The 25,041-nt window shown below is 34.5% G+C and overlaps 5 protein-coding genes across 5 annotated transcripts; 3 read left to right on the forward strand and 2 right to left on the reverse strand.

Moving 5' to 3' along the window:
* Positions 1–920: 920 nt before the first annotated feature.
* Positions 921–7,135, reverse strand: LOC115451305 (kelch-like protein 5). Its single transcript, XM_030179592.2, has 10 exons — positions 6,778–7,135; positions 6,380–6,540; positions 5,925–6,127; positions 5,651–5,848; positions 5,196–5,378; positions 4,971–5,123; positions 4,628–4,788; positions 4,027–4,234; positions 3,390–3,579; positions 921–3,026 (listed from the first exon to the last, which is right to left on the reverse strand). The coding sequence occupies exons 1-10, from the start codon at positions 7,005–7,007 to the stop codon at positions 2,884–2,886; spliced, it is 1,830 nt and encodes a 609-aa protein (XP_030035452.2). The 5' UTR covers positions 7,008–7,135; the 3' UTR covers positions 921–2,883.
* A 596-nt stretch (positions 7,136–7,731) lies between these two features.
* LOC115451306 (T-complex protein 1 subunit theta) lies at positions 7,732–11,750 on the forward strand. Its single transcript, XM_030179593.2, has 6 exons — positions 7,732–7,911; positions 9,129–9,686; positions 9,819–10,193; positions 10,669–10,895; positions 10,983–11,178; positions 11,260–11,750. Exons 1-6 carry the CDS (start codon positions 7,852–7,854, stop codon positions 11,479–11,481), a joined length of 1,638 nt encoding a protein of 545 aa, XP_030035453.2. The 5' UTR covers positions 7,732–7,851; the 3' UTR covers positions 11,482–11,750.
* Positions 11,751–15,185: 3,435 nt separating this feature from the next.
* Positions 15,186–16,109, forward strand: LOC115451308 (c-Myc-binding protein). Its single transcript, XM_030179595.2, has 2 exons — positions 15,186–15,433; positions 15,636–16,109. The coding sequence occupies exons 1-2, from the start codon at positions 15,419–15,421 to the stop codon at positions 15,882–15,884; spliced, it is 264 nt and encodes an 87-aa protein (XP_030035455.1). The 5' UTR covers positions 15,186–15,418; the 3' UTR covers positions 15,885–16,109.
* A 1,039-nt stretch (positions 16,110–17,148) lies between these two features.
* Positions 17,149–19,185, reverse strand: LOC115451307 (ATP synthase subunit O, mitochondrial). The gene is made up of 4 exons (XM_030179594.2): positions 19,007–19,185; positions 18,675–18,929; positions 17,984–18,175; positions 17,149–17,386 (listed from the first exon to the last, which is right to left on the reverse strand). Exons 1-4 carry the CDS (start codon positions 19,031–19,033, stop codon positions 17,231–17,233), a joined length of 630 nt encoding a protein of 209 aa, XP_030035454.2. The 5' UTR covers positions 19,034–19,185; the 3' UTR covers positions 17,149–17,230.
* Positions 19,186–22,488: 3,303 nt separating this feature from the next.
* Positions 22,489–24,970, forward strand: LOC115451304 (8-oxo-dGDP phosphatase NUDT18). Its single transcript, XM_030179591.2, has one exon. It carries the CDS (start codon positions 22,800–22,802, stop codon positions 23,799–23,801), a length of 1,002 nt encoding a protein of 333 aa, XP_030035451.2. The 5' UTR covers positions 22,489–22,799; the 3' UTR covers positions 23,802–24,970.
* Positions 24,971–25,041: the final 71 nt, after the last annotated feature.

Consider the following 25,041-nt stretch of genomic DNA (forward strand, 5'->3'; position numbering starts at 1 on the left):
GAGTCGCCCGGAGAAATATGGGCGGAATACTACCATTCATCACCACGTCAATGGCTCGCGGAAATTAAGGCGTAAACTTCAGTTTATCAACATTTGCAACTACAAGTCTTCTGGCAGAGTGGATGTTCAATGGCGGTTGATTATTTATCACCAAGTCAATTTGTTTACATCCTGTTATAAAAAGGATATGACTTTGTGATCAAAAAACAAAACACGGCCAAATGCATCAATGTAGATGCCCTTGGATATGCAATGGCGTTTCTAAGTAATAAAATTAAATACTGACTTTCCCTGAAAACTGACAAACCTTTCCCTTTTAAAGAAGCATCATGGAGAAAAAGTAAAGAGAGAATAATTTTGTCGCAGTAAAGGTACTCGTTCAAACCGCGACAATTGCTACTATTTTACGACACTGATAATAACTTATAAGTAACAATACATTTACATATTTCCATTGCCATAAATAACATATGATAAAGCTCAGTTTAGTGATAGATAAACAGGTGAAAAATAAATCGTTCATAACATAAAAAGAATACAAAAGAGAGTAGGTAGATGCACAGAAATTAACCCTACACCTCTAAGATATCCACTTCATTACTTGATTTAGTGTTTGGAATACAAAATTATTGTGATTTAGATATATATTACATATGGCTGGCTCACTGTTACAAGGCTCTATATTATATTTTTTATACAAATTAAATGAAATATATATCATTATCATATAATTATATATTTTTGTCAATAAAAATTCCAATAACCCTGCAAGATACATAAAAAGCTGAACCATGGCATTTGTGTGTTATCTATTTTTTATCAACATGGAAACTTTACCTCTTTTTTACAACATAAATAAAAATAAGCATAGGACCTAGTATTATTAAGCCAGCTTATGGGGAGTAAAAAAGAAAAACACATAATAACTAAATTATTTAATTCCTTCACTGTTGATTTAATATATATGATCCATACTTATCCATAGTATCTCTTAGTGTTATTCTAACACTAACATCACAGGATGGTCCCCTAAACTTCGCTAACACAAAATACAGTACATGAAAGTAATATATTATGCACGTATTAGTTATATAATACTGATTATTAAGTAGCTGAATTATAATATAATTACCTAACATATAAGCCTTGACTGTTATAAGTTTAAACTAAAAAATATCACGTCAAGATAGTTTTAACATCGTTTTTATTTTTTTTCTAATAAATCTCATTATAGGCGGATGGTAAATGAAAATGTGGTAGTCAAAATACAAATAATTATAAATGGTTGTATTCACCTAGATTATAAACGCCATATAACATCAAAAATAGTGCCGTGTTATATAAACAAAAACAATTGAAACATATTTAATGGATTACAGTTTGTCTACTACACGGATACATATTACAAATTCAGACACAAACTTACAGGTAATTACACCGAATAAGTTCTAGCACATCTAATACAAAATTACTAGAATATACTGGACACCAATACTAGCAGAGTCCTTGATAAAAAATCTAAAACTAATCATATCATTACATACTTTTTATACATATTGAGATCAATAACCGAATGAAATTATTTATCGCTAAAAGGACCAATCTGGTCGAAGGTGTTTCATTTTGATATAAAAATATTTTTAGTTCTTATATAAAACGTATTTATTTTATAAATGCACCCTTCAAGTGTCGGGTGTTTCTTTTGGATGCCGTTTACGCCGAACAGCCTTACGGCTGTCTTACTGATAATGATGACTTCAAGAAGCCGATGTATGTTACACGTGTAAAGGATTACAAAGAAATAATTGTGACGTCCCACTTGTGACATACACAATGAGTTATCGGCAGCGTTGTCCGTCATTAGCAGATACTGAAAATTCCTACTGGAAAAACCATTTCAAAGTTTCCACAAGTATTGAAATTGTATTATCTAAATCTATAAATGAACAAACACGGACATTATGTTAAAAGTTCACATATATTGTATTTTAGCATTGACATTTAAATGAATTTAAAATGTTGAAGTGAAACGTGCTCTAAAACAAAATTGTTTGTGAATAATTTCTTTATTCCCGATAACAGTAAAAAATACATCGGTTGGTTGTCGCCATAACCAACGTGACGAGCTTCTGGAATCTAGATAATGTCAGGTTTGTAGTCAACATCAAAAACTATAAGAGAGGATTAATGCAATTTGGCATCAACAACGTCAATTAAGAAAATTATTTTCTAAATTGCTTACTTTATTTTCCTACGTGTAATAAAATACACAATTGATATTTAATTAAGTACATAATTTATAGGATACAATAGCAAATTATATTATTTACTATTTAATAAATTTCCAAAGATATAAAGCTGGAGGCATTGTGTTAGTTATAGCAACTCTTTGCCACTGGTATGTTTACTTCCATTGCAATTACTAAATTGATTCAAAATACAGTACGTATATTGCAATGACTAACTACATTCACAATTATTTTAAAAAATGGAAAATAATAACCGTTAAGTACTAAATTGTATATAAAAACATATAGATACAGATTAGTGGAATACATGTTTAAAAAATATAAAGATTATAACTAGTAAATGATGCACGGTTTACGATATTAATCTTCTACTTCTATTGACACTGGAACATCGTAGTCGACACTGGGTAACTACGTAGAAATAAACCATCAAAGTACGTTTACGAAGAAAGTGAATCGTATCAATAGGTGTACGGTTTGGAACTATGTTGCTTAATATTATTAAGTACGCGTCCTCGATGGTCACTTATAAATCGTCACAAGCAAAGTGTTCCCACACATTGTGTTGTTGAAGTTGAGCCCCGGTGGTGTCGAGGGAGCTGAAGACGTATGTGAGCAGCTGGTGGTGAGTGTATCAGAAGAGGTTGCGCGGCGGCGGCACGGCCACCACCGCCGCGCCCGCGCGCCCCGTGCTCAGCGGCGCCAGCTTGCGCCAGCAGTTCGACCCCGAGTCGTACACCTCCACCACGCACAGGTACTGCACCCCGTCGTAACCACCTCCAAGCAATACTTCAATTCAAATTACATGCATATGCGCGCCGATTACTGACGATACTATTCCGATCTTACCGTTTTAAAAGTTATAAAGCGTCTTCTAGAAAATCTACATATATTTTTCAATATAAGATTTGAATTGAAACTTTATTTATCATAATGAACTGAACAGTTTTACCGGGTTGAACCCCCGACTGAGACAATCTAGATTATTATTTCGTATCTAAAACTTACATCCATCGCAATTCTTAAATACAAATAAAAAGAAGAGGCTGTGTCGTAATCATAATATAAAAAGTATCGGAATATTTCCCAAGTGTGACACTCTACTTATGTAATTAATAATTATACAAACGATTCACTCACCAACGGCAACAATCCGGTCGCCCAGCAAACAGGATCCTATGGCGTCCCTGCCGTAGGACAGGCGCGCCAGTAACACCCACGTGTCGGCGACGGGGTCGTATCGCTCGACACACGCGAGCCTCCCGCCCACTGTGTTTGCGGGCGCCTCGTGTCCACCTAGAGCATACAGGTAGCTGCCTGCCGCACATACCTACAAACCAAGTATTAACATTCTTCGCAGCCTTGTTTGCTAAAGATCTTGCCCGTTTTGAACGATGACGTTGACGAGGTATTACCATGTGACCAGAGAGCGGCCTCCGAGCGCCAACGGTCTAGCGAAGGGTCTACGAAAAGTCGTAGGCGGAAGTAGACTCGAATGTCAATCACTTATCATCAACAAAAGACAAGTAGTCGCGCATAACAAAAAAGCAATAGTCTTGGGTCTTTTGTTAAAAAAAATATATTTGACCCATAACGATTATGGCCAGTCCTGTCACTTAACATAATATCTGGCTTATGTCAGTTGCAAATAATAATATTAAATTAAGGTAACTATTATTCCGTAGCCTAAAACACAATGAACAGTACCAAGTCGTTGAATTTGGCACAGTAAAACAATAGCAGCGTCTCAAACATGTAGAGTATAGACTGTACTCACACTAACGCCGCCGCGGCGTCGAGTCATCGGCGCGCAGTTGGTCCAGTGGTTGGTGGCGGGGTCGTAGCACTCGACGGAGCGCAGGCACGCGCCGCCGTCGCGCCCCCCCACGGCGTACAGCTTGCCGCGCAGCGCCGCCACGCCGCACGTGCTGCGCGCCCCCGTCATCGGCGCCACTATCGTCCACGTGCGCGAGCAGGCGTCCCAACTACGGAAACACTTTTATTCACATTCTAAACAGGTTCCGATAAACTATCCCAACCGCTAAAGACGCGTTAAAGCTAATAATAAACCAATTAAAATAACACATCTGTAAGCATGTCAATAAAAAATATTCTGATTGGTCTATTTTCGCTATGAAGACCGTTTATCAGAATCAGCCATAAGAAACATTTAATATAAAATGTACACATTTGTAGCAGGGACCACAAAGGACCAATTGATTGATTTATAATCAATATCTTTGTTTCCCTACCATGTTGTGGGATGCTACATTCTATTTTTCTTTTAGTTTACATGAATATACTTAAATAAGAAGATTTAGGGAAATTCATATTTTAGGTCTTATGTTTAGTAAATAATGCGATAGAAAATATAATACCGTTCTACAGAGTTCAAATAGATCCATCCATCATGACCCCCCACTGCATACACCGGGGAGTTTGGACCATCACCCAGTACCGCCACACCAAGCCCGTGTCGGTGCGTGTTCATGGGCGCCAATGTGCTCCAGCTGAGTGACGTCAGATCAAAACATTCCACCTGAAACATGCTTCCACTATAAATAATAAAGTCCTTCAAATATATATTATCTTGAAGAGAATTATCATTATTTATATAATTTACTATGCAAAGGTATGTTGCTTTGGATAATTGATTTGCATAAAGAAGAACCTTATACTTTGCACCATTTCAATCATAAGAATAAATGTATGAAATGTTACCGTATTCAAAGTTTTAAGTCCATCTCTGCCACCAACAACAATAAGTTTATTCTGCATCACAGCTACTCCAAACTGCAGTCTCCGTGCACCCATTCTCATAAAAGGAGTCCAAGTGTTTGTTCGTGGATCATACATCTCCATGTTACTAGCCCCCTAAAAAATTTAAAGTCATTCTATGGTGGATTTTGTGGATATAATAAAATTGTAAATAGAACAAGTTACAACCTTATATCCGTCCATTCCTCCTATGGCCAGGAGCCGTCCAATGGTTGATGTCCTCGGTCTTGTCCTATGTGAGAACAGCAAGGAACGTCTTTCAGGTAAGAGATGCCATTTAACTGCTTCCATTATCAATGGTTGACATTCAGGTACATTACCGCAAGCTTGTTCTACTTTATCAATCAAATACTGCAAATATAACAGTTCTACATTATTATTTACCTACAATGAATTGTTGCCATATGTTTTAAATATGTATGTTAATATTTTAATTAATCCAGGTTTTAATCTTCATCACACTATATCCATCTTATTATGATTTTTTGTTTATATTACATACTATAATTATCACATCTATCTGAATGATATTATAGTCAACTATGTAATAGTAAACACAATATATCAATTATGGGGATGTGAATATAATGATGAACTTGTATGCAACTGTACATATTACATACCTCAGAAGATAATAATGGTAGTTTGATGAGCTTTAGCAATGTTGGCAAGTGTTCTTCCCTAGTTGCACTGTCATGTTGCACCCAAGCCATGAGGCTTTCAAACACATTCTCTTCAGTGACAACATTAAGATCATCTGACTTCAGTAAGCTTGCCAACTGATCTGCTTGTAATCCCAAAAATTCTTGATGTTTTACAACCTTGTAATTCGAATGAGTAATTAGAAACTACAGGAGAAATTTACTCTATTAATCCTATATTATATATCAACTGTACCTGCATGAAATGTTGGTATGTATATTTCAAAGCACTTTTGTGCAAATCCAAACATGATTGTTGTTCTGCAAATAAAGCTATACCCAAACAGTTACAAGGGTCCAATTGTTTTTTAAGGAATGCACAGCATGCATTTGTCACTGAATGCAATTGCAAAAGGCTTGCTGTTGACAACAATATCTCCACTGTTTCTTCTCTTAATTCTGCAAGTCATGAGGAATTAAAATATTAAAAAAGGTGTAGCATAGATGGCAGAATCATGCACAAAAGAAAAAAAATGTAAAGAAAATAATAAAAAAAAACTAAGTTAAGCAAATTACAATATGGTCATGTATTAATTTAAGGGTGAATACAGTGATGGCAAAAATAATTAAAGAAATTTATAAGAAACAGTATATTTAGCTTAAACAAGAATAGTATTTTATTAGAAGTAAAATAAATGAAAGATTATTAACCAATAGTGCCTGTGTAGCAGTAGTGTACAAGAGCTTGTAGTGCCTGTGAGTCAACACGCTCAAGTGTTATCTCAGTCAGCTGGGCCTCTCTCAGGGAGCCAGTAAACATAGCTGCAAAGTATTCACTGCATGACGCTAATAGTACTTTGTGCGCTGGGATCCTAAAATTGTATAAGTAAACAACATAATGTTCATCACAAAGCTAATGCAACATAATTACCTTAGAACACACAAGTTAATGAGTGGAACATAAAGTCACTTGGATGCCTTTATGTGGAAGCGAGTTATGATTTCTGCAAGTTCATAGTATTATTAAGCGAAACAAAGGTGTGTTTGTGAAAATCAATTTTTATTATTATTATTTGCTTTATATGCACAAATAGCTTAAATAAACTAACCTGCATCCGCCTGCAATAAGTGCCACATCGCATAGTTGTTGAGACTGATAATAACCGTATATACTTTTTAAAGCTGCCTCCGAATGTCCTTTGTCACAAAAGAATTCATCTTGGCTGGAAGCACTTGAAAGACTTAACTGACTTAACTCCCGAGGTAGACCTTCATCAATGGAATTAGTAGATATATTATCTTTTGAAGTCTCTGCTTTCTGTGTATCACAGCCCGACATGGTTGTTTATTGTGTGTAAATGCTGTAATTCTCCGAAATTGTTAATTTAAATCACAGCTAACAACAAAGCAATAACGAAAACAAAGACACCTGACGCTGCTCCAATCCCAGATTGAATCAGAAAGTATTCAATTTCTTAACATGTTAGCTATTTCAAACAGTACAATTATTTTTTACCTTGGTGTGACTAAGATAAAAGAACATCTATGCTTAATATATAACCATCTTAAAGTGCGGTATTTGGAGCGTTACTCCTTCCACAAATAAATGTCAATATTTTTTTATTTATTCCTGTCCGTGGATATCAGTCCTCCAGACGCATACATAAATTATTTTACATACTACATTAGATACACAAACAGTACTTAGTAGTTATTAATTTTAAAATGCAAAATAGAAATTTTGTTACAATATGCGATAAAATTTTCGTAATAATAATAAATGGCAATATTTGGAGCTGTGATACCAGATTTGAGAGAATGGACGAAATTGGGGGAAATATTTAGATTTTCGGAGATAAAAAAAATGTGCTTCTTGTAATATGTCAATGTTTCGTAAATAAACACATTTTCCCGTAATTTGTGCCATATACCTCCCTCTTATTATCTCAATCATTATCAAACATCTCAAACGTTATTATAAGAATTGAAAAGTACCTGAACTAAAAGTATTTACTAAGACAAATGAACTAACTTTTACAAGTTCTACTATAATCTATAGTAGTTCGTTCTAGAATCCATAAATCATTCATTCAATTTGTCATTTCGCCTTTTGGATTTATCGGTGGTCACGCGGAATACTTAAAGAAATTTTCTAATAATTTTAACTTGAAAGTACTTTAAAAATGGCTTTACACGTACCGAAAGCGCCGGGTGTGCCGCAAATGTTAAAAGATGGTGCCCGGGTAAGTTATTTTACACATAACCAAAGTTTACTATCCGGTGTCATGTGTGACTAACAAATGCTACTACTTTTTGTGATTTAATGCTTTTAATTTATTTGAAAATACATTCGCATTTCACTTTTACTTTCTAACAACATAAAATTTTGCAATCCTAAAAGATAACAAATAAACACATTATATTTTTACTGTACTTTATTATTTTGTGATGAGCACATTATCCGCTTTGTGGAAACGAATATAAATGTATCATGATGCTTGGGTTTTGAATTATGATGTTTTTTTGATATCGTCCAAATATTGGTGATGACTCAACATTGTTTACTCATTCATTTTATATTTTATAGTTTTATAAATTATGATGGATTTTTGTTTAATTATTGTTACACTCATCTTATATCCATAAAGTGTGGTTTAAATGTTTAATCAGATCCTCTTAATTGCCGAACATAATAAATAGGGGCAAAATCATATATTCTCGTAAAGTCCTATTCCTTCATAGAATTTAAAAAAAAAATAGGAAGAATTATCTTAGGCTTCATTAAAATAATTGATTAAGCAACTTACTTATATACAATACTAATTGATCTTCTTTTCTGTAACATTATTTAAATGAACTTATTTTGTGCCTTAGAAATCCCATATAACTCAGGTTACCCTCAACAAGTCATAAAAATGTATTACAAAGTAAAGTAAAAGTATTTAGTGATAGGCATAGAATTTGAATTCAGAATCAGTTGGGGATGATGAGGAAAAACTTTTCTTGTGATTATTATAATTACACAAATAATAATAAGATCAGCCCAGTATTATATACTGTCCCACTGTTGGGCATGCAGTATGCTCTATTACTGATAGGGATTAGGTCTTAATCCACCACACTGGCCTGGTAATTACAAAGATAGAATTATCAAATTGTTATTCAAAGGTTTCTAATTATATATTGATAATGTTTAAAAATGATTTACCAATTCAATTACTGTAATGTGTTTTTACTTAGAGAATTTATTAAAATTAATAATTACATAAATTCATTTATTGTGACAATTGTTGCTTCTTATGACCCTATAACTTTTATTTACCTCAATAAAGAATTGCTTAAATGCTTGGATGTGTAATTTTATAAAATATAATATTGCAATATAATATATATTTTTCTTTCCTAGGATTGACCACCTATGAATATTCTCACTTGTAAAATATGCTTTCATTAATTTCAGATGTTCTCAGGTTTGGAGGAAGCGGTATATCGCAACATAAATGCATGCAAACAATTTGCACAAAGTGTAAGGTCTGCATATGGTCCTAATGGTATGAACAAGATGATTATCAATCACATAGACAAACAATTTGTGACCAGTGATGCAGGCACCATCATCAGGGAACTTGATATTGAACACCCAGCTGCAAAACTGATGGTGCTGGCCAGTCAAATGCAAGATGCAGAAGTTGGTGATGGCACAAACTTCGTAATTGTATTGTCTGGTGCACTCTTAGAATCTGCCGAAGAGCTTCTTCGTTTAGGTGTAACCACCAGTGAAATTGCCGATGGATATGAGAGAGCTCTTGATAAGTGCATTGAAATCCTCCCAAGCCTTATTTGTCATGAAATAAAGGACTTCAAAAATGTTGATGAAGTAACCAAGGCTATCATACCTTCCATTATGTCTAAACAGTATGGATATGAAGATTTTATCTCAAAACTTGTTGCTAAAGCTAGTGTGGCTATCTTACCTGAAAAAACAACATTCAATGTTGACAATGTCAGAATATGCAAAGTAAGTAATATAATTTAATTTCAATGAATTTATTTGGCATTTTAATTACCTAACACATTACTGTTTATATTCTTATATAATACATTCTTTTATAATCTAATTTTAATAAAATATATTTTATCTGTATTTCAGATTCTTGGAGCAGGATTGCTTCAATCCAGTGTTCTCTCTGGAATGGTGTTCAAGCGTGAAATTGAAGGAGATGTCACTTCAGCAACAAATTGTAAAGTTGCTGTGTACTCCTGCCCTATTGACATCACTCAGACTGAGACAAAGGGCACAGTTCTCATTAAAACTGCAGATGAATTGCTAAACTTCAGCCGTGGAGAAGAATCACTCTTGGAATCCCAAATTAAGGCAATCTCAGATGCTGGTGTGAAGGTTATTGTGGCAGGAGCCAAGTTTGGCGATATGGCCTTACACTTCCTGAACAAATATAACATTATGGCTGTCCGTCTGAATTCCAAGTTTGATTTACGACGATTGGCTAAAACTGTGAATGCTACTGTAAGTTTTTATGGTATATAAGTATTCCTAGAAATAAATTTACATAACAATTTTTTTTTTGCATAATATCATGATTTTTTCTGTTTGAGCTATTGATTTTTCTTTGTCTTAATTCTATATATCATTTGATAGAAAGGATGTACTTACACAAACAAAAAAGCTATGAGATAGAAAAAATCGAAACAATTTGTTATTTCATTGCATATATTTATTTAGAGGAATACAAATAGTATAAAAAGTTGTCCAGAGAGGAATCAAATTATTTTTATAACCATACTTTAAATGTAATATTTTAAGCTTTCAGATATCTTTTGCATAATAACATTATTTGTGTGTTTCATAGGTCTATAATATACATATATCTATAGTGACCATCACTATATTATATTCTAAAAAGACTTAAAAATTTAAACCTGTCAGGGCATATTATGTTATTAAGATTTATATTAAGTAAAATAATGAAACTGCATTACAGGTCCTCCCTCGATTAACTACACCTACAAGTGAAGAGCTAGGTTATTGCGATTTTGTCGGTGTTGAAGAAGTAGGCGATACGCGAGTCGTTATATTCCGTATGGACAGCTCAGAGTCTAGAATGTCTACTATTATTGTCAGAGGTGCCACTGATAACTTCATGGATGATATTGAGAGAGCAATTGATGATGGAGTAAACACTTTCAAAGGAATCACAAGAGATGGAAGGTAATAACCGTAGCATTATTATAATGACATTTTCTTTGTTGTGTATTTAAAAAAACACAAATCAAGACCTTCATATTCTCGTTTCAGATTTGTACCAGGTGCTGGAGCCACTGAAATTCAATTAGCAGAGCAGCTCCTACAATATGCCGACACGCTCCCTGGGTTAGAGCAGTATGCCGTTAGAAAATTCGCTATCGCTCTTGAGAGCATCCCCCGCGCCTTAGCAGAAAACTCGGGTGCCAACGCCACAGAAGTTGTTAACAACATTTATAAAGCACACAAAGTAATATTTTGTTTTTATACATAATATAAATAAGAAAGAAATGTTTTATATGTTAACAAAATAATTATTCGTATTTTATAGGATGGAAACAAGAATGATGGCTTTGACATTGATTCTGAAAATAACGGTGTTTGTGATGCCAAAGAAAAAGGAATTTTGGACTTATACCTATTGAAGCACTGGGGCCTTAAATATGCAGTAGGTGCTGCTACAACTATTTTAAAGGTAGACCAGATCATTATGGCCAAGAGGGCGGGCGGCCCGAAACCTAGGAGTGGTCCAGCCGATAATGATGAAGATTAAAAATGAAATAAAATAGATAATAATATACATTCACAAATAACTTTTAACTTATATTGATTTGAATGTGCATATAACATTTATTTCTTGGTGGAATATACCAATTTAGTTGTAATCTGTCACTAAAAGTTTCATCAAATTGTTTTGTTAATGCTTAAGCTTCTGAATTAATATTTACAACTTCAAGTATTAATGCGAAGATTTACTTTCGTTTTTACAAGGGCAACTGAAATAAGGTGCCTTTTTGAAATAATAAATATAATGACACTAAACATTTTTGTATTATTTTCCTTACTGTGTGTAATCAAAATAATGTGTTTTCCCCCTTTATTCATAGACGTTAATTATCTTAGGACGGAGCATAGCTGTGATTACAAATCTGTTTCCGGCTTTGCTTATCTGACAGCTTGCTGTTTGTCAGCTTTGTTAATCTGACAGCCAACTAGTTGCTTGTTCTTGATCTGAGAACTAGTTCAAGTTGTATCTCAATATTAGACAATCACAACGGCCCTATGTCTACGCACTGCGAAGGCACTACCATGCCGTCAGCTCTGAGAAATAGACTTGTTATCACAGCAATACTTCGTCATTAGATAAATAATGACTATGAATAAGGGGGTTTGATTATAAATCTCCTATTTTATTTTCCTGGTATTAATACAATATAGGTACTTTAAAAAATACTTATCGAATATACATACCTATAGATGCCTTTTTATCTCTGAAAAGGTAGGAAGAACACCGCGCAACTAATTGACTTACTTTTCGTTGTGAATATTCTTTTCCACAATACGATAGGAGGCAACCCTCCTATCGTATTGTGGAAAAGAATATTTTTTTTAGGCAATAGCCTATCGGACTCAAATTGCAGGCTTCAGGCTGTTTGAGGGCGTTTGGAGAATTCCACCACGGTATTCCCTGCCTGTTGTAAGAGGCGACTAATAGGGGCCACGAAGGGGGTCGTCGGCGGGCAGCAGGGGGCTGTCCGCCCTAGTGCATTTTTGTGCATTTTGCACATTTTTCGGTGGACCCCCGGGATGGACGGCAGTGTGTTGTTGGCCTCATACTGCCGTAGACGCCGAGGGCGTCCTTTGGTGCGCGGGGGCTTCTGAGCCCCCCCATAGGAGACAGGCCGCAAGGCGGCACCGCGCAGGGACGGCTGCGGTCGTAGACTTAGACAATACAACGTCAGAGGATGCCCGCAGCCGTCCCAAATGCGCCGAAGAGAGCCACCGCGGAGTTTTAGCTGGTTGGCCGTGCGTAGGTTAAGTTGTACATATGGTTAGGGACTCGGCCCGGCGGTCGCCCGAAGGTCGTCATCAAATCCGGGCGGCTCAACGTCGGGCCGTAAGGCACGGTTACCCCAGCATAACCGCTCAGTCGCCCCCCGCGAAGGCTGGGCGGTAGTAATAAGGGACTTTCTCCGGGAAACCAAAAAACATAAGAACATCACTAATAACCCTCCTCCTAGCCGAATTTCGACCACGGCGGCCAATATCAACGGAGATCAGCCAGCTACGCAGGATATATTATAGTGCACAAGTGTGTGCGCAATACACAGGTGCACTCTCTGTTCCTTCACTCTCATAGTTCGGTGAGACGGCAAGCCGACATTACCGGAGAGAGGTCAGGCGCAAGACCAACGACTTTACGTGCTTTCCAAGGCACGAGAGTATCACACCGCCAATTTCTTGACTCCGAGCTGCGACTGAGTAATTTTTAAGATGGAAAAACCCAGTCACAATTATTTTAGCCCGACCCGGGATTCGAAACCACGACCTCAGCGCGGTAGTCGTGCTTGTACCGTGTACAATTACAACTACGCCACCGAGGCAGTCAAGACATCACCAATAGTAGTGTGGGCACATCACTATAGACGCCATCGTGAAGGAAGTGTAAAATTATAACAGTTACAATCTCAGAATGTTACAATAAAAATAAATATCTTAGAAGAAGTAGGGAGTCTACTTTGTCTACAATATATATAAATAAAACTACACGCCAACACCAAAATCATTCATTCGTGTATGTATACTTAATAATAAAAAAAATGTTTTTCCACCTTCAACGCCACAAAATAAAATAGGATGATAATGATTTTTTGTGTTGGCTTTAGATGTGTATTATTGCACACAAAAAAGGAAAAAAATATTTTACTCCAACAAAAAAAACTGTTTTTTTTATTACTGAAATTTTTACATACCATGCGTTAACATATAAATTGGGAAAAGGGGACCGGACAAATTTTCAGGTGTTTCAAATTGATCATTGTGGATATAAATAGCCAAGAAAAATAGTATTTTGCACAAATAAAGCTTAAAAAGTACATAAAACCATGCCTAAATGTTAAATAGCTATAATTCCCGCGCAAACGCTACATTATGTCATTTCGTCTCGTGTGACGTCATACGTGGATAAAGCAACTTGACAAGTCTTGTCATTTGAACAGTGATTCAATAATGCCAGATTAGGGTTATTTACCCTAAATTTAGGGTAAAACTGAATCAGCAGGGTATTTTTTTTTTATGGTAATTTTTGGGGTAATTCTACGAGTTAAGGTATTAAAGCTATTGTTTCACGGTATTGTAATAAATATTTAGCTTAGAGAAAGATGTTTCCTACAAAAATTGTAGGCCATGAAACAATTATAATTTTTTATTCAATACAATTTTCGTGTACAGCTAGTTGTTCCGAATAAAATGAGATAATTAAATTAATAATTATTGAAGTGGAAGTGAAGAAAGAAGTGGCGTCTGCATAGATAAGGATATAGAAAAAAAAGTACCGAATTATTTATGATTGGTTTAAGGGTAAAATTTTAAATTCCAATATAATCCTGGGGTAAAGAGAAATTATGATCTGGCAACACTGCATAGACCGTGTTAATCTCGGGCAATCTCAGGTTACTGTCTAGCAACCAGAATTCTATATAAATAAATATTCTATTCCATATCATGTGGCAGCTAAAACATAAATAAATACATCTCATGACCATAACCTCCCTGGGTGTACAAATGATTTAATTAATTGAAATATTCATCGATTTATTTTAAACCGAAACACTATTTTTATTTACTTACATCAAAGTGATCCTCACAGAAGTAAATCGGTGAGTCTGCAGACATTCCGTCGTAGTTTCGTCTTGCTAACTGCAACCACTTTATTCGTATACCTGCTTTTCGTGGTACATCAATAAATAATTTGTTTGGTGAAGATATAGAAGTATTGTTACATTCAGGTACGACGCACCAACGATATTTTTTGCGGTCCATTATGATTAACGATTAAACAATCTGTAAACGTTAAGCTGGAAGATAGTAACAACGTCCCGTATAAATTAATATTAATTATTAGAGCAGTTCTGTGTCAAAAAACACCTTTAAAGCATTAAAATAACACAACGTATGACATCCAGATGACGTCTGTTTGTTTACATTTTACCCACGTGTGACGTCATGCGCCGTGATTGGTGTTTCCATTGCCGTATAGAATAGACTAAAAATATTATAATTATTGTATTTTATTTATTGATTTAAAAATACAAATCACAACTCTTTTACAAAAACAAATATGAGATAATATTTTTAATATTACAAACTTTACTTTAAACTGAATTTCAGATTTTTTGGTAATACCTGTCCGGTCCCCTAATGTAAATCCTTTTTTTAATACCTACTTTCTGGTTCGTCTTTTTACACAGAGCAGCTGCAGGGGCCTCTAGCCGACTTTAGACTACACACTTCGTAACAAATTTTCGGTGAATTGGACCGCCATTCATCCATATATATTATAATTCTCTTTGGCCATTTATCTGGCAACACAGTTAATGGCAGCGGTGAAGTTGACGGTCCTTTCATTGTTTTTCAAGAATTAAAATTTGTAAACATACGAAATTATTGATAATAAATTAAAATTAACATAATTACATAACAACAACACAATGTCTTCATACAAGGTAAGAAATGATGATCAAAATTGTGCAATGTTCATCTTAGATCCCGGTTTGCATTATGTGGATTATACTAGATTTTTCAATAAACTGTATTTTTTAATATAGTTACACTATAATATAGTTTAATAAGTTTATTTGGCAAAAATTTGTACATATACTTACTTAGTTTAATATTTTAACCAATATCATACATTCTATATTTCAGCCCATTGATTCAAAAAGAGAGGAGTTTAGACGTTATTTAGAACGAGCTGGTGTTATGGACGCACTAACAAAAGTTCTCGTCAGTCTTTATGAAGAACCTGATAAGCCGGAAGATGCATTAGAATATGTTCGAAAACATTTGGGCACTGATAGTGGCGACGACGAACTAGAAGCAGCAAGAGCTCGCATTGCAGAACTCGAAGCCGAAAATGCACTGCTCAAAGGCGAGAGCGCTCCGACAGAAGGATAATCATCTCATGGTTATCCTAACAAAAGATCTCATTAATATTATTGATCTCTTAACTATTGTTATTCCTATAGAAGAACTTAGTGTTTTAATTACTGACAGAGTATTATTTTTGTTATGGATGAGAATGTTTAATGTGTGTGCATGAATGCACAATTAAATTTTTTGGTTAATTATTTGTAATTGATTTATTGCTAAATGTACAATAAATTGAGTTGATAATTATTACAACTTGTAATCATATCTTGAATATAACAAATTCTTGGCATAATACATACTTATATAGAATGTACACTACACACAATAACAGGGTTTATATGTTTTTTGAACATATCAATATTAGAACTCTTGCAGTTTTTTAATGTAGGGAATAAGAAAAAAAATTATCAGGCCCACAAACCTTATACAGATTATTTTTATTTTGTCTTTACATAAATGTGAAGTGTCTTAAAAAATATTTCAAACTTAGCTCCTTGTATTATCCCCCTATTACAAAAAACAATACAAAATACTAGTCCAGTATGTAAAAATTTTAATTGCGAATTGAAGCACTACCATAGTACACAACATATTGAATACCAGAAGCCTACTACATACAAACTAAAATACCCCCCCCCCCTCACCATCCTCTAAGCCTATGATAATTCTCATTTGTTGAGATTTTACATCAATTACAAGAGAGAGAAAACATATTTATTGTGGATGACTACCACATCATTCACAGATGGCAATTTAAAGATTGAGCATCAAGGTTGTAGCTACAAAAAACTATAAGGAACTGTCATTATTTTTTGGTATAATTAAGATCACAGAGTAAGTAATACTCCAAATCTCCAATACTCCATGATCTGCAATTACCGAGTTTTGAAAAAACATCAAACAATAGGCAATTTACTCATGATTGATACTGTTACTTGTATCAAAGACTAAAGCTCTAGGTTTCAATCAAAAACATCCTTACATATGCCTCTGTTTAACCTAAAGCTTTAAGCTATTGTATCAAATTTCATAAACCAATGTGTTTTATTATTTTCATTTGGTACCTACATAATGTATGAGAAACTACTGATCATAAGTAAAGATTGTGTCAGATGCAGGATATGACTCTAGCATACTTTTTCATAAGCTAATAGTGTGGTACCATGCTGAAATTCAGGCTCACAATGACAGTGAAGGACAAGATGCCTGTCTCTAGACAAATTGCATTGATGGATTATCCACTCGTAAGTGTGTACCTATTTACAATATTTTGTAGTATTGAAACAAATTTTTTCTAGTGAACAAGGATTTTAATTACAAGTTATTTAACATTTTTTACTAGTGCACAATGTATGTAGTTTGAAAGATGTCTAAACAGCAGCGCTAATGAGCTCAGTGTATTTTTTCACTTTGCTGGCCACGCTCATGTCCACATACTTGTCGCCGATAGAAACAATCATGCCACCAATCAATGAAGGATCAACCTTTGCTGTCAGTTGCAGAGTTTCATTATTTTTCAGGAATTTCTGTAAGTATAAATTTATTTATTATAATCATTATTATTCATATAAAAACTTACCATGGGGAACTTCACTACAACAACAAATAAATCCCACATCTTTGATGTACACAATTTTAAAAAAATTAAAATATCTATTTATAACTGTTCTTTCTTCTTGCTCATTCCATTTCATACATCACACTAATATTAATTTCCACATAAATTATATTTTTAATTAAACAAAGTCTTTATGATGATGTCTTCTTACAGGTATTTTTTGTAAATCACTAATTCTCAATTCTAATATTGAAATATACAGTATATACTATGTGTGTCAGTCCTGGAATATAACCAGCAACCTTATACTGCCAGTGTGTTTGACTTTAATTATGTATTGTAGCACAGCAAGCAGAGTTAAAGTAAAAAAAAGTAATCAAATTAATATGATTCATGTTGATGCCAGACACTTAAAAATGGGTTATTTATAATCAAAATAAAATAAGTGATAGCAGTTGTTATGAAAATTTTGAGATAAATTTTTCTTACAAAACTAAGCATGATGAACACTATTGGTAACTATGTTCCTAAGGTTTATTAATTTCAACACCTTTTAAATGAATACCTTAAGAGCAGCTTCCAAGTTCTGCCTTTGAGCCTGATCCAAAGGCTTGGCTGTGATGACTTCACAGGTGACCTCACCACGGTGGGCAGCCATCATGATCTTGAAAGCATTGATCACAGCCTCCAGTTTACCCAGGCGACCATTCTCAGCGAGGATTCCCAATAAATTGCTTGTGGTGGCAGACAGATTGATCTGGATTTTTTTTAATACAAGATTTTTTTAAAAACTTAATATATTTTATGCTAAAAGTATTTTCATTAATGTTATAAAAGAAAAAAACATAAATTCTTTAAATTTTACTAAAATATTAGTGTACAAAATTATTGCTATTTTGAAAACTAGAAAATAATTTCCCCCTCTTATACAAGTTTTGGAGTTGATGAGATATTATAGTGCCAAAGTATGTGCAGAATGCACAGAGTCACTCTCTGTTCCTTTAATGTCAAGGTCGAATGCAATAGCAGTCTGACATGACTAGAACGAAATCAGGTACACAATCAACAGACTTACATGCTTTCTGAGGCATGGGAATATCATGCCAACAACTTCCTGACTCTTGAGTAATCTTTAAGACGTCGTTTATCCTACACTAATTGGGTTAGTGTGGGTGAGTAGATATCAGATACATTGAAAATTCTTATGAAAATATGCAAAATTTTGACGTTATTAAGACAAAATACAATATTAATACCTTAGTAGCAACGTGCTTCAATGCATCCACTTTCAGGTTCCTCTTGAGTGTAGGATTGACAATGAACTCCTTAAGTTTAGCGTCCGTTTTTAAAGACTGCTGGAACTGTGACAATTCTTTTTCCACGGAGTCCAAAGCTTTCGATTTTGTAGCCGCTGAATACAGGGCAGATGCGTACCTTCCCTCCAAACCAAAAACTTGTACAGGAGGCTTAATGAGCTGAGCGGTGGCCGACGATGTGCTCAAGGAACGCACCTAAAGACAACATTACGTAATATAAAAACCAAGTTTTCAAAAACATGAAAAATATTTAAATAAAAAATTAAATTTACCAGCATATTTCCCTTCATCATAGACATGGTTCTGATTTTTCTTAACCCTCTTATAATTGCCGAAATTTCTATGAATTTTCGATCGGCTACTGTCTGCCAATCGTCAATGCTACCATAGATGACAGATATTCAGAAATGCTCTTTGTGACAGATCAGTATCACAGATGCAGTTAGTGTTGCCAAATGGGTGGTAGTCAAAGAGAATTATAATATACTAGCTTTTGCTCGCGGCTTCGCCCGCGCGAAGGAGTTTACCGGGATTTTTTTTTCCGACTTACTTAATATGTATCATTACATTATGACCAAATTACACAAAATCATTATAAAAAAATTACACAAAATCATTATAATTAATTAAAATTTTAGACTATGTGTTATTCGGATGTATAACCAATATTACTGTAAAGTTTCATTCAAATCCATTCAGTAGTTTATGCGTGATAGAGGAATAAACACATACATACTTCCATCCTCACAACTTTCGCATTTATAATATTACTTAGTAGAATATGGAAAGTGGAAGTTCAAGACGCTCATACTTCGACGTAGTCTATTTTCTCAATTTTGTTAGGTGATTAGGAAATAATGATCCCCAATATTTCATTTATCGATGTTTTTTTTTTTTATTATTTATCATGCGATCAATCCTTTTGACTATGAGCTGATGAGATGTTAGAGTCGGAGGAATATAGGGCGCTACCCCCAGTGGAGTAAGCACTTTCTTGGGAATGTTTAAGTTTTACTGGTTATCCTTATCAAAGATGTCACGCTGCTTTTTTAGCCGACGTATGCTTTCGGGTATGGTGAGTTGTACCGCGAGTTGGTTGGGTGCTTTTGTAGTCGTACTTTGTATTTAGCACTGCATAGCATTATTTCATTTTTGACTAGTGGTATGTTGAGAATTTCATGGACTTCATTTGTTGTAATAAACCATGGTGCATTTGAGATTTGCTTCAGGATAGAGTTTTGCACCCTTTGCATTATCAACACATTGGAATTGCTAGCACAACCCCAGAGCTGTAAGCCATATGTCCAAATGGGCTATGTCCAAATGGCTCCGATTGTTTTATAGATGAGGATTTTGTTGTCTATTGCTAGTTTTGAATTTCTATTCAGCAGCCAGTACAAGCCTTTGTACTTTAGATTGATTTCATCTCTCTTTGTTTCAATGTGCGTCTTCCATGTAAGTCTGCGGTCTAAGTGCATTCCTAGGTACTTTACTGTGTTGCGGTGTGGAAGTTGTGTACCATTCAGTGTGACCGGTGCACAGTCTTCTTTGCGTTGGGTAAATGTGACATGTACCGATTTAGACACACTGGCAGCGATTCTCCATTTGGTAACCCATTTTTCTACTTTATTTAGGCCTTTTTGTAGAATCCCTGAAGCTTGTATTGGGCAACTATTCGAAGCAAGTAAGACAGTGTCATTAGCAAAGGTCGCGACAGTTATGTCTTGAGTATTTGGTAAGTCTGATGTGTATAGTGTGTACAAAACTGGTCCAAGTACGGAGCCTTGTGGAACGCCCGCAGATATTGCATGGAATTCTGATGTGCAGTCGTTTTCCTTTACTGAGAATATTCGGTCAGAAATGTACGACTTCAATACTCCATAAAACGTATGTGGTAGCAGAGTTTTTATTTTGCACAGCAACCCTTTATGTCATACCCTATCAAACGCCTGTTGTATGTCGAGAAATGCAGAGGAGCAGTATTCTTTTTTTTCAAAAGCTTTTCTTATGGTCCTACCTTGAGGGTCCTACACACTCTATGAACTTGTTCTATAGTGGCATGTTCTCTTTGAAATCCGAATTGATGATTGGGCACTATAGACTTTTCTCTAAGAACTTTATTTAGTCTCGTAAGTAAGGTCTTTTCGAAAAGCTTGGAAATAACTCGGAGTAGGCTAATAGGTCTGTATGAGGTAATTTCGTTAGCAGGTTTACCAGGTTTGTGAATCATTATAATCTGGGAGACTTTCCATAGGTCTGGAAAATACCCCACTCTCAGAATGGCGTTAAATAAATTGGTAAGATACACTACTGATTTGCGCGGCAACTGTTGAAGAACTTTTTTATCAATGAGATCAAATCCCGGTGCTTTATTATTACCCATAGACTTTATATTTCTAAAGATCTCTTTGGGAGTTACTGTTTGTAGGGGTAATTCCAATTGAAGGTCTTGGTCAAGAATATAATTAATATCCGTTTCGTCTGTATTTGGTCTAGCTTCATTTGGAATGAAAACTCTGCTAAGGTGGTCAGCAAAAGCTTCAGCCTTAGCTTGTCCAGTTCTAGCCCATTTTCCGTCCTGTCTACGAAGTGGTGGTTTGTGATATAAAGGTCGATCATAATTTTTGCATGCTTTCCATAATGAGTAGTTAGACGCTTTGGTGGCTGATAACCCTTCTAAGTATTTTTCCAGGACGATGTCATTAGCTTCGGCTATTAGAATTTTTAAATCTTGGATTGCTCTGTTAAATGCTTTTTTGTCACTTGGATGTCTACTGGTGTGCCACACTCGTCGAAGTCTCCTTTTTTCCATTATTTGGGACCGTATAGTGTCGGAGTAAGTTTTACGCTGTAATGGGCGTTAGGTGACTTCTGGTGTAGACATCCAGCAACATTCTTGAATTGTCGTGGTTATTAATTTGGCTACGTCCTCAATTTCAGTCTCTGTTGTTAATGAAGTTTTAAGATTATTCATTTATCGATGTAATAGTGATATCCGTAGAAGTAAAAATAAACTCGTAACCTAAAGGACTTAGTATTTGTATGTTGAAAAACTGAGAATATATTGTCAATTACGCTAACGTAATTTAGTAACAGAGCAAAGCAACGTAATTTACTATGTATTATCACCCAGCCCATAAAATTAGGAGTTTATGGGCTGGTTCATAATACATAGTAAATCACGTTGCTCCAGAAAAATACGAAAAAAGGAAAAAATCCGGATAGATCTGTTTATATATTTCGGTATTTTATTACCTCCGCTTGATTGATATCGTACAAGATTCTTACAGTTTCTCAAGATCGTATCTTGTCCAAATAACTTCATATTGGTTGAATGCAATTAAACAGCGAAGCCATAAAACAAAATCTAACTTTAGTGCCGCCCACAGTGCCGCCTCTTCTTATTGTACTACTTAGTCTTTAAAGTTGAAAAAGCATTACAATCATTGACGTAGCCAGAGAGAGAGAAAAAAAAATCATTGACGTAAATATATTCTATTGACACAGACGTCCATATAAAGTATTTGTTCAAAATCTAGAGTTAGAATTAAAGTTCGCTGCAGCGCCAAAACATCAAATGTCGTATAACCAAACTTTTAAAACATGCAGCGCTAAAGCGCTTTAAAAACTGTCAATTTTGACACGATGTGACGATACTAGTCACTTTGAGTGGATTGCAGGTCAATTCAGTTGAACACAGTGAGTGTTCGGAATGCCACATCTAGTACGTAGTACATATATATCGATGATTACAATACTAGTACTACACACGAAAAGTAGTCTTAGAGTAAGTAGGTACCTCGGCATTTACTCATAGTACATAGTATTACTTACTGGTACTTACTCTATGGTGTGGCAGTGAATGTCAACGTGTATGGTGTTGTGTGTTGACAAATGCGTAAAATAATAAATGAAAATACTTTTGGCGCAAAATTGTTCATACATACATTTATTTTACCTTTTGCTATTGTGTTAAATTGTGGACATACTTAAGATTCATTTTATCGACACATTTATTTTATTTGTGATATCCTGAATTTGACGTTTTTTAGAAACTGGGTAACTATGTCGCGCCAAGTAGATCTTAGTTTAGCAAGATTAATAGATGGATTCGGATTAGAAGGGGACGAACATGATTTTTGTGATTTTACTATTGCCGATCAAAATTCAGTTGCAGAATCTCAGGGTATAACACCCACAACTCCATCAAATTTTAAACCTGTCCTTGGCGGCAACGTCACCTATGTGGTCGCGTGTGTCATCATTAATGAATCGAATGAAGTTTTGATGATGCAGGAAGCGAAAGAAAGTTGTGCCGGTAAATGGTATTTACCTGCAGGACGTATGGAGAAGGGAGAGACTATTGTCCAAGCCACCATCAGAGAAGTTTTAGAAGAAACCGGATTACAGTGCGATCCAAAAACTCTCCTGGTTGTGGAAACTGCGGGCGGAATGTGGTACCGGTTTGTTTTGACTGGAGACGTGATTGGAGGAGAACTAAAGACACCTGCAAGTGCTGATAAGGAATCTTTGCAAGCAAAATGGATTGGTAATTTACAAGAAATAACTTTGAGGTCAAATGACATCATTCATCTTATAGAAAAGGCCCGTCTATACAAACAAAGCAAATCAACTGGAACTTGGCACAAAGACATTTTGCCAGCTTCAACTCCACATGTTAAAGATCTATTGAGGCTCATAGTTGTTATAAAGAAAAGAAGTACAAATAAATTACATGTATTGTTAAGTGAAAAAGCTGCATTACATTTTCCGATGTGTGAAATTAACCCAGCTAAGAGTGTACATTCCACATTGAGAAGATTTATGGTGGAGATGTTTGGTGCAGATGTTAGTCAACATAGGCCCTTGGGACTGCTTAATGTGGAGGCAGACCCATCTGCAGATGGCTGTTGCCTCACCCTTCTAGTTGCATTCAGGTCTCCACTGGAAGAAGTGCCATTGATTGGAAAATGTGTTTGGCAAGAAGTGTCACAGGATACTGAAAACAAGCTGCTCTCTATGATAACCACAAAATATTCCACAGTAGAATTACATGTGGTTCGTTAACATTGTATAAAATACAATGTGTTACAAAAATACTCCCCGTAAAATTAATACAAATAACTTTCAGATCTTATCTTATTTTGATATGAATATCACATAATTTGTTATGAATATTTGCTCTGAGCAAAATGTTTATTCCATTATTTTTAATTTTATAGCTTTAATTTTTGTCTCAATTTATTTTATGTTACTTGAATTATTTAATAATATGATAATCCGTCCATGATATGATAGTATTATGATTTAAAAAAATATATAATCTATTATCAGTTAAGGTAATTTACTTTTTGTGTACCTGGAATTATTTTTACTATTTCTTTTACAATTTATATAAGAATGGCATTATAAATTTTTTCTGTGTTTTTTTTTATGAGCTGCATTTCAGATACATAATATTATACATAAGTCATGTAGAAAAAAAGTAGACTGGTTTTTTAACTTTGAATATATGGGGATACTTGAAACCAAAGGAGAAGCTTTTCAAGGAAACATTTAATTTTTTTGTGTAAAAACACTGGAAAGTCAATTGTTTCGTTAAGCACAAATTAAATATATTCAAAGAAAATATATTCGAAGATTCCATAAAAATATATTCAAAGTTAAAAAAATGCCATACCCAAAGTGTGAAGAGTTAAAATTATAATTATTGTCAATATATAACAATTAGGTAGTTTTAATAAAATTTGTACACACGAGTGCAGTAACTAACCAAGAGCTAAATCTTCTATAGTATTGTATAGTATGCTTTTTGTGGCAAATTATTATAATACTTGACAGATAACAAATTATGATTGAAACTTGATTGCAATATTATAACAGATAATAAATATTGACAGTCCCATAAATAACAAGCGGTCTGTTAATAACAGACATTTTGCAGGTTGAATCAATAAAATAGATGATGCCAAATATTTTTCTATTTGTTTTTATATTTACCAGCTCAGTACTCTTATCACATTAAGACAGAATCATGAAATTAAAAATGAAATTCAGTCTTTCCCTATATCTAAAGCTTTTTCATTCCTAAAGTCAACACTGCATGTAATTATATAAATTACTATTATTTACCTATTGTAATCTCTACTGTTGTTTAAGAATATGTTAAATACCTATTTAGTATTTCTTTTTTTGTTTTACAAATTATACTAATAAACTTTTTTAAAGAAATTATTTATTTTTGGTTTTCCTTTAGTATAATGCATTAGTAAATTTTATCTATTGCATAGTGAACTGTATTGCTTTT

Source organism: Manduca sexta, chromosome 19 (genome assembly GCF_014839805.1).
Source record: "Manduca sexta isolate Smith_Timp_Sample1 chromosome 19, JHU_Msex_v1.0, whole genome shotgun sequence".
NCBI lineage: Eukaryota > Metazoa > Arthropoda > Insecta > Lepidoptera > Sphingidae > Manduca > Manduca sexta.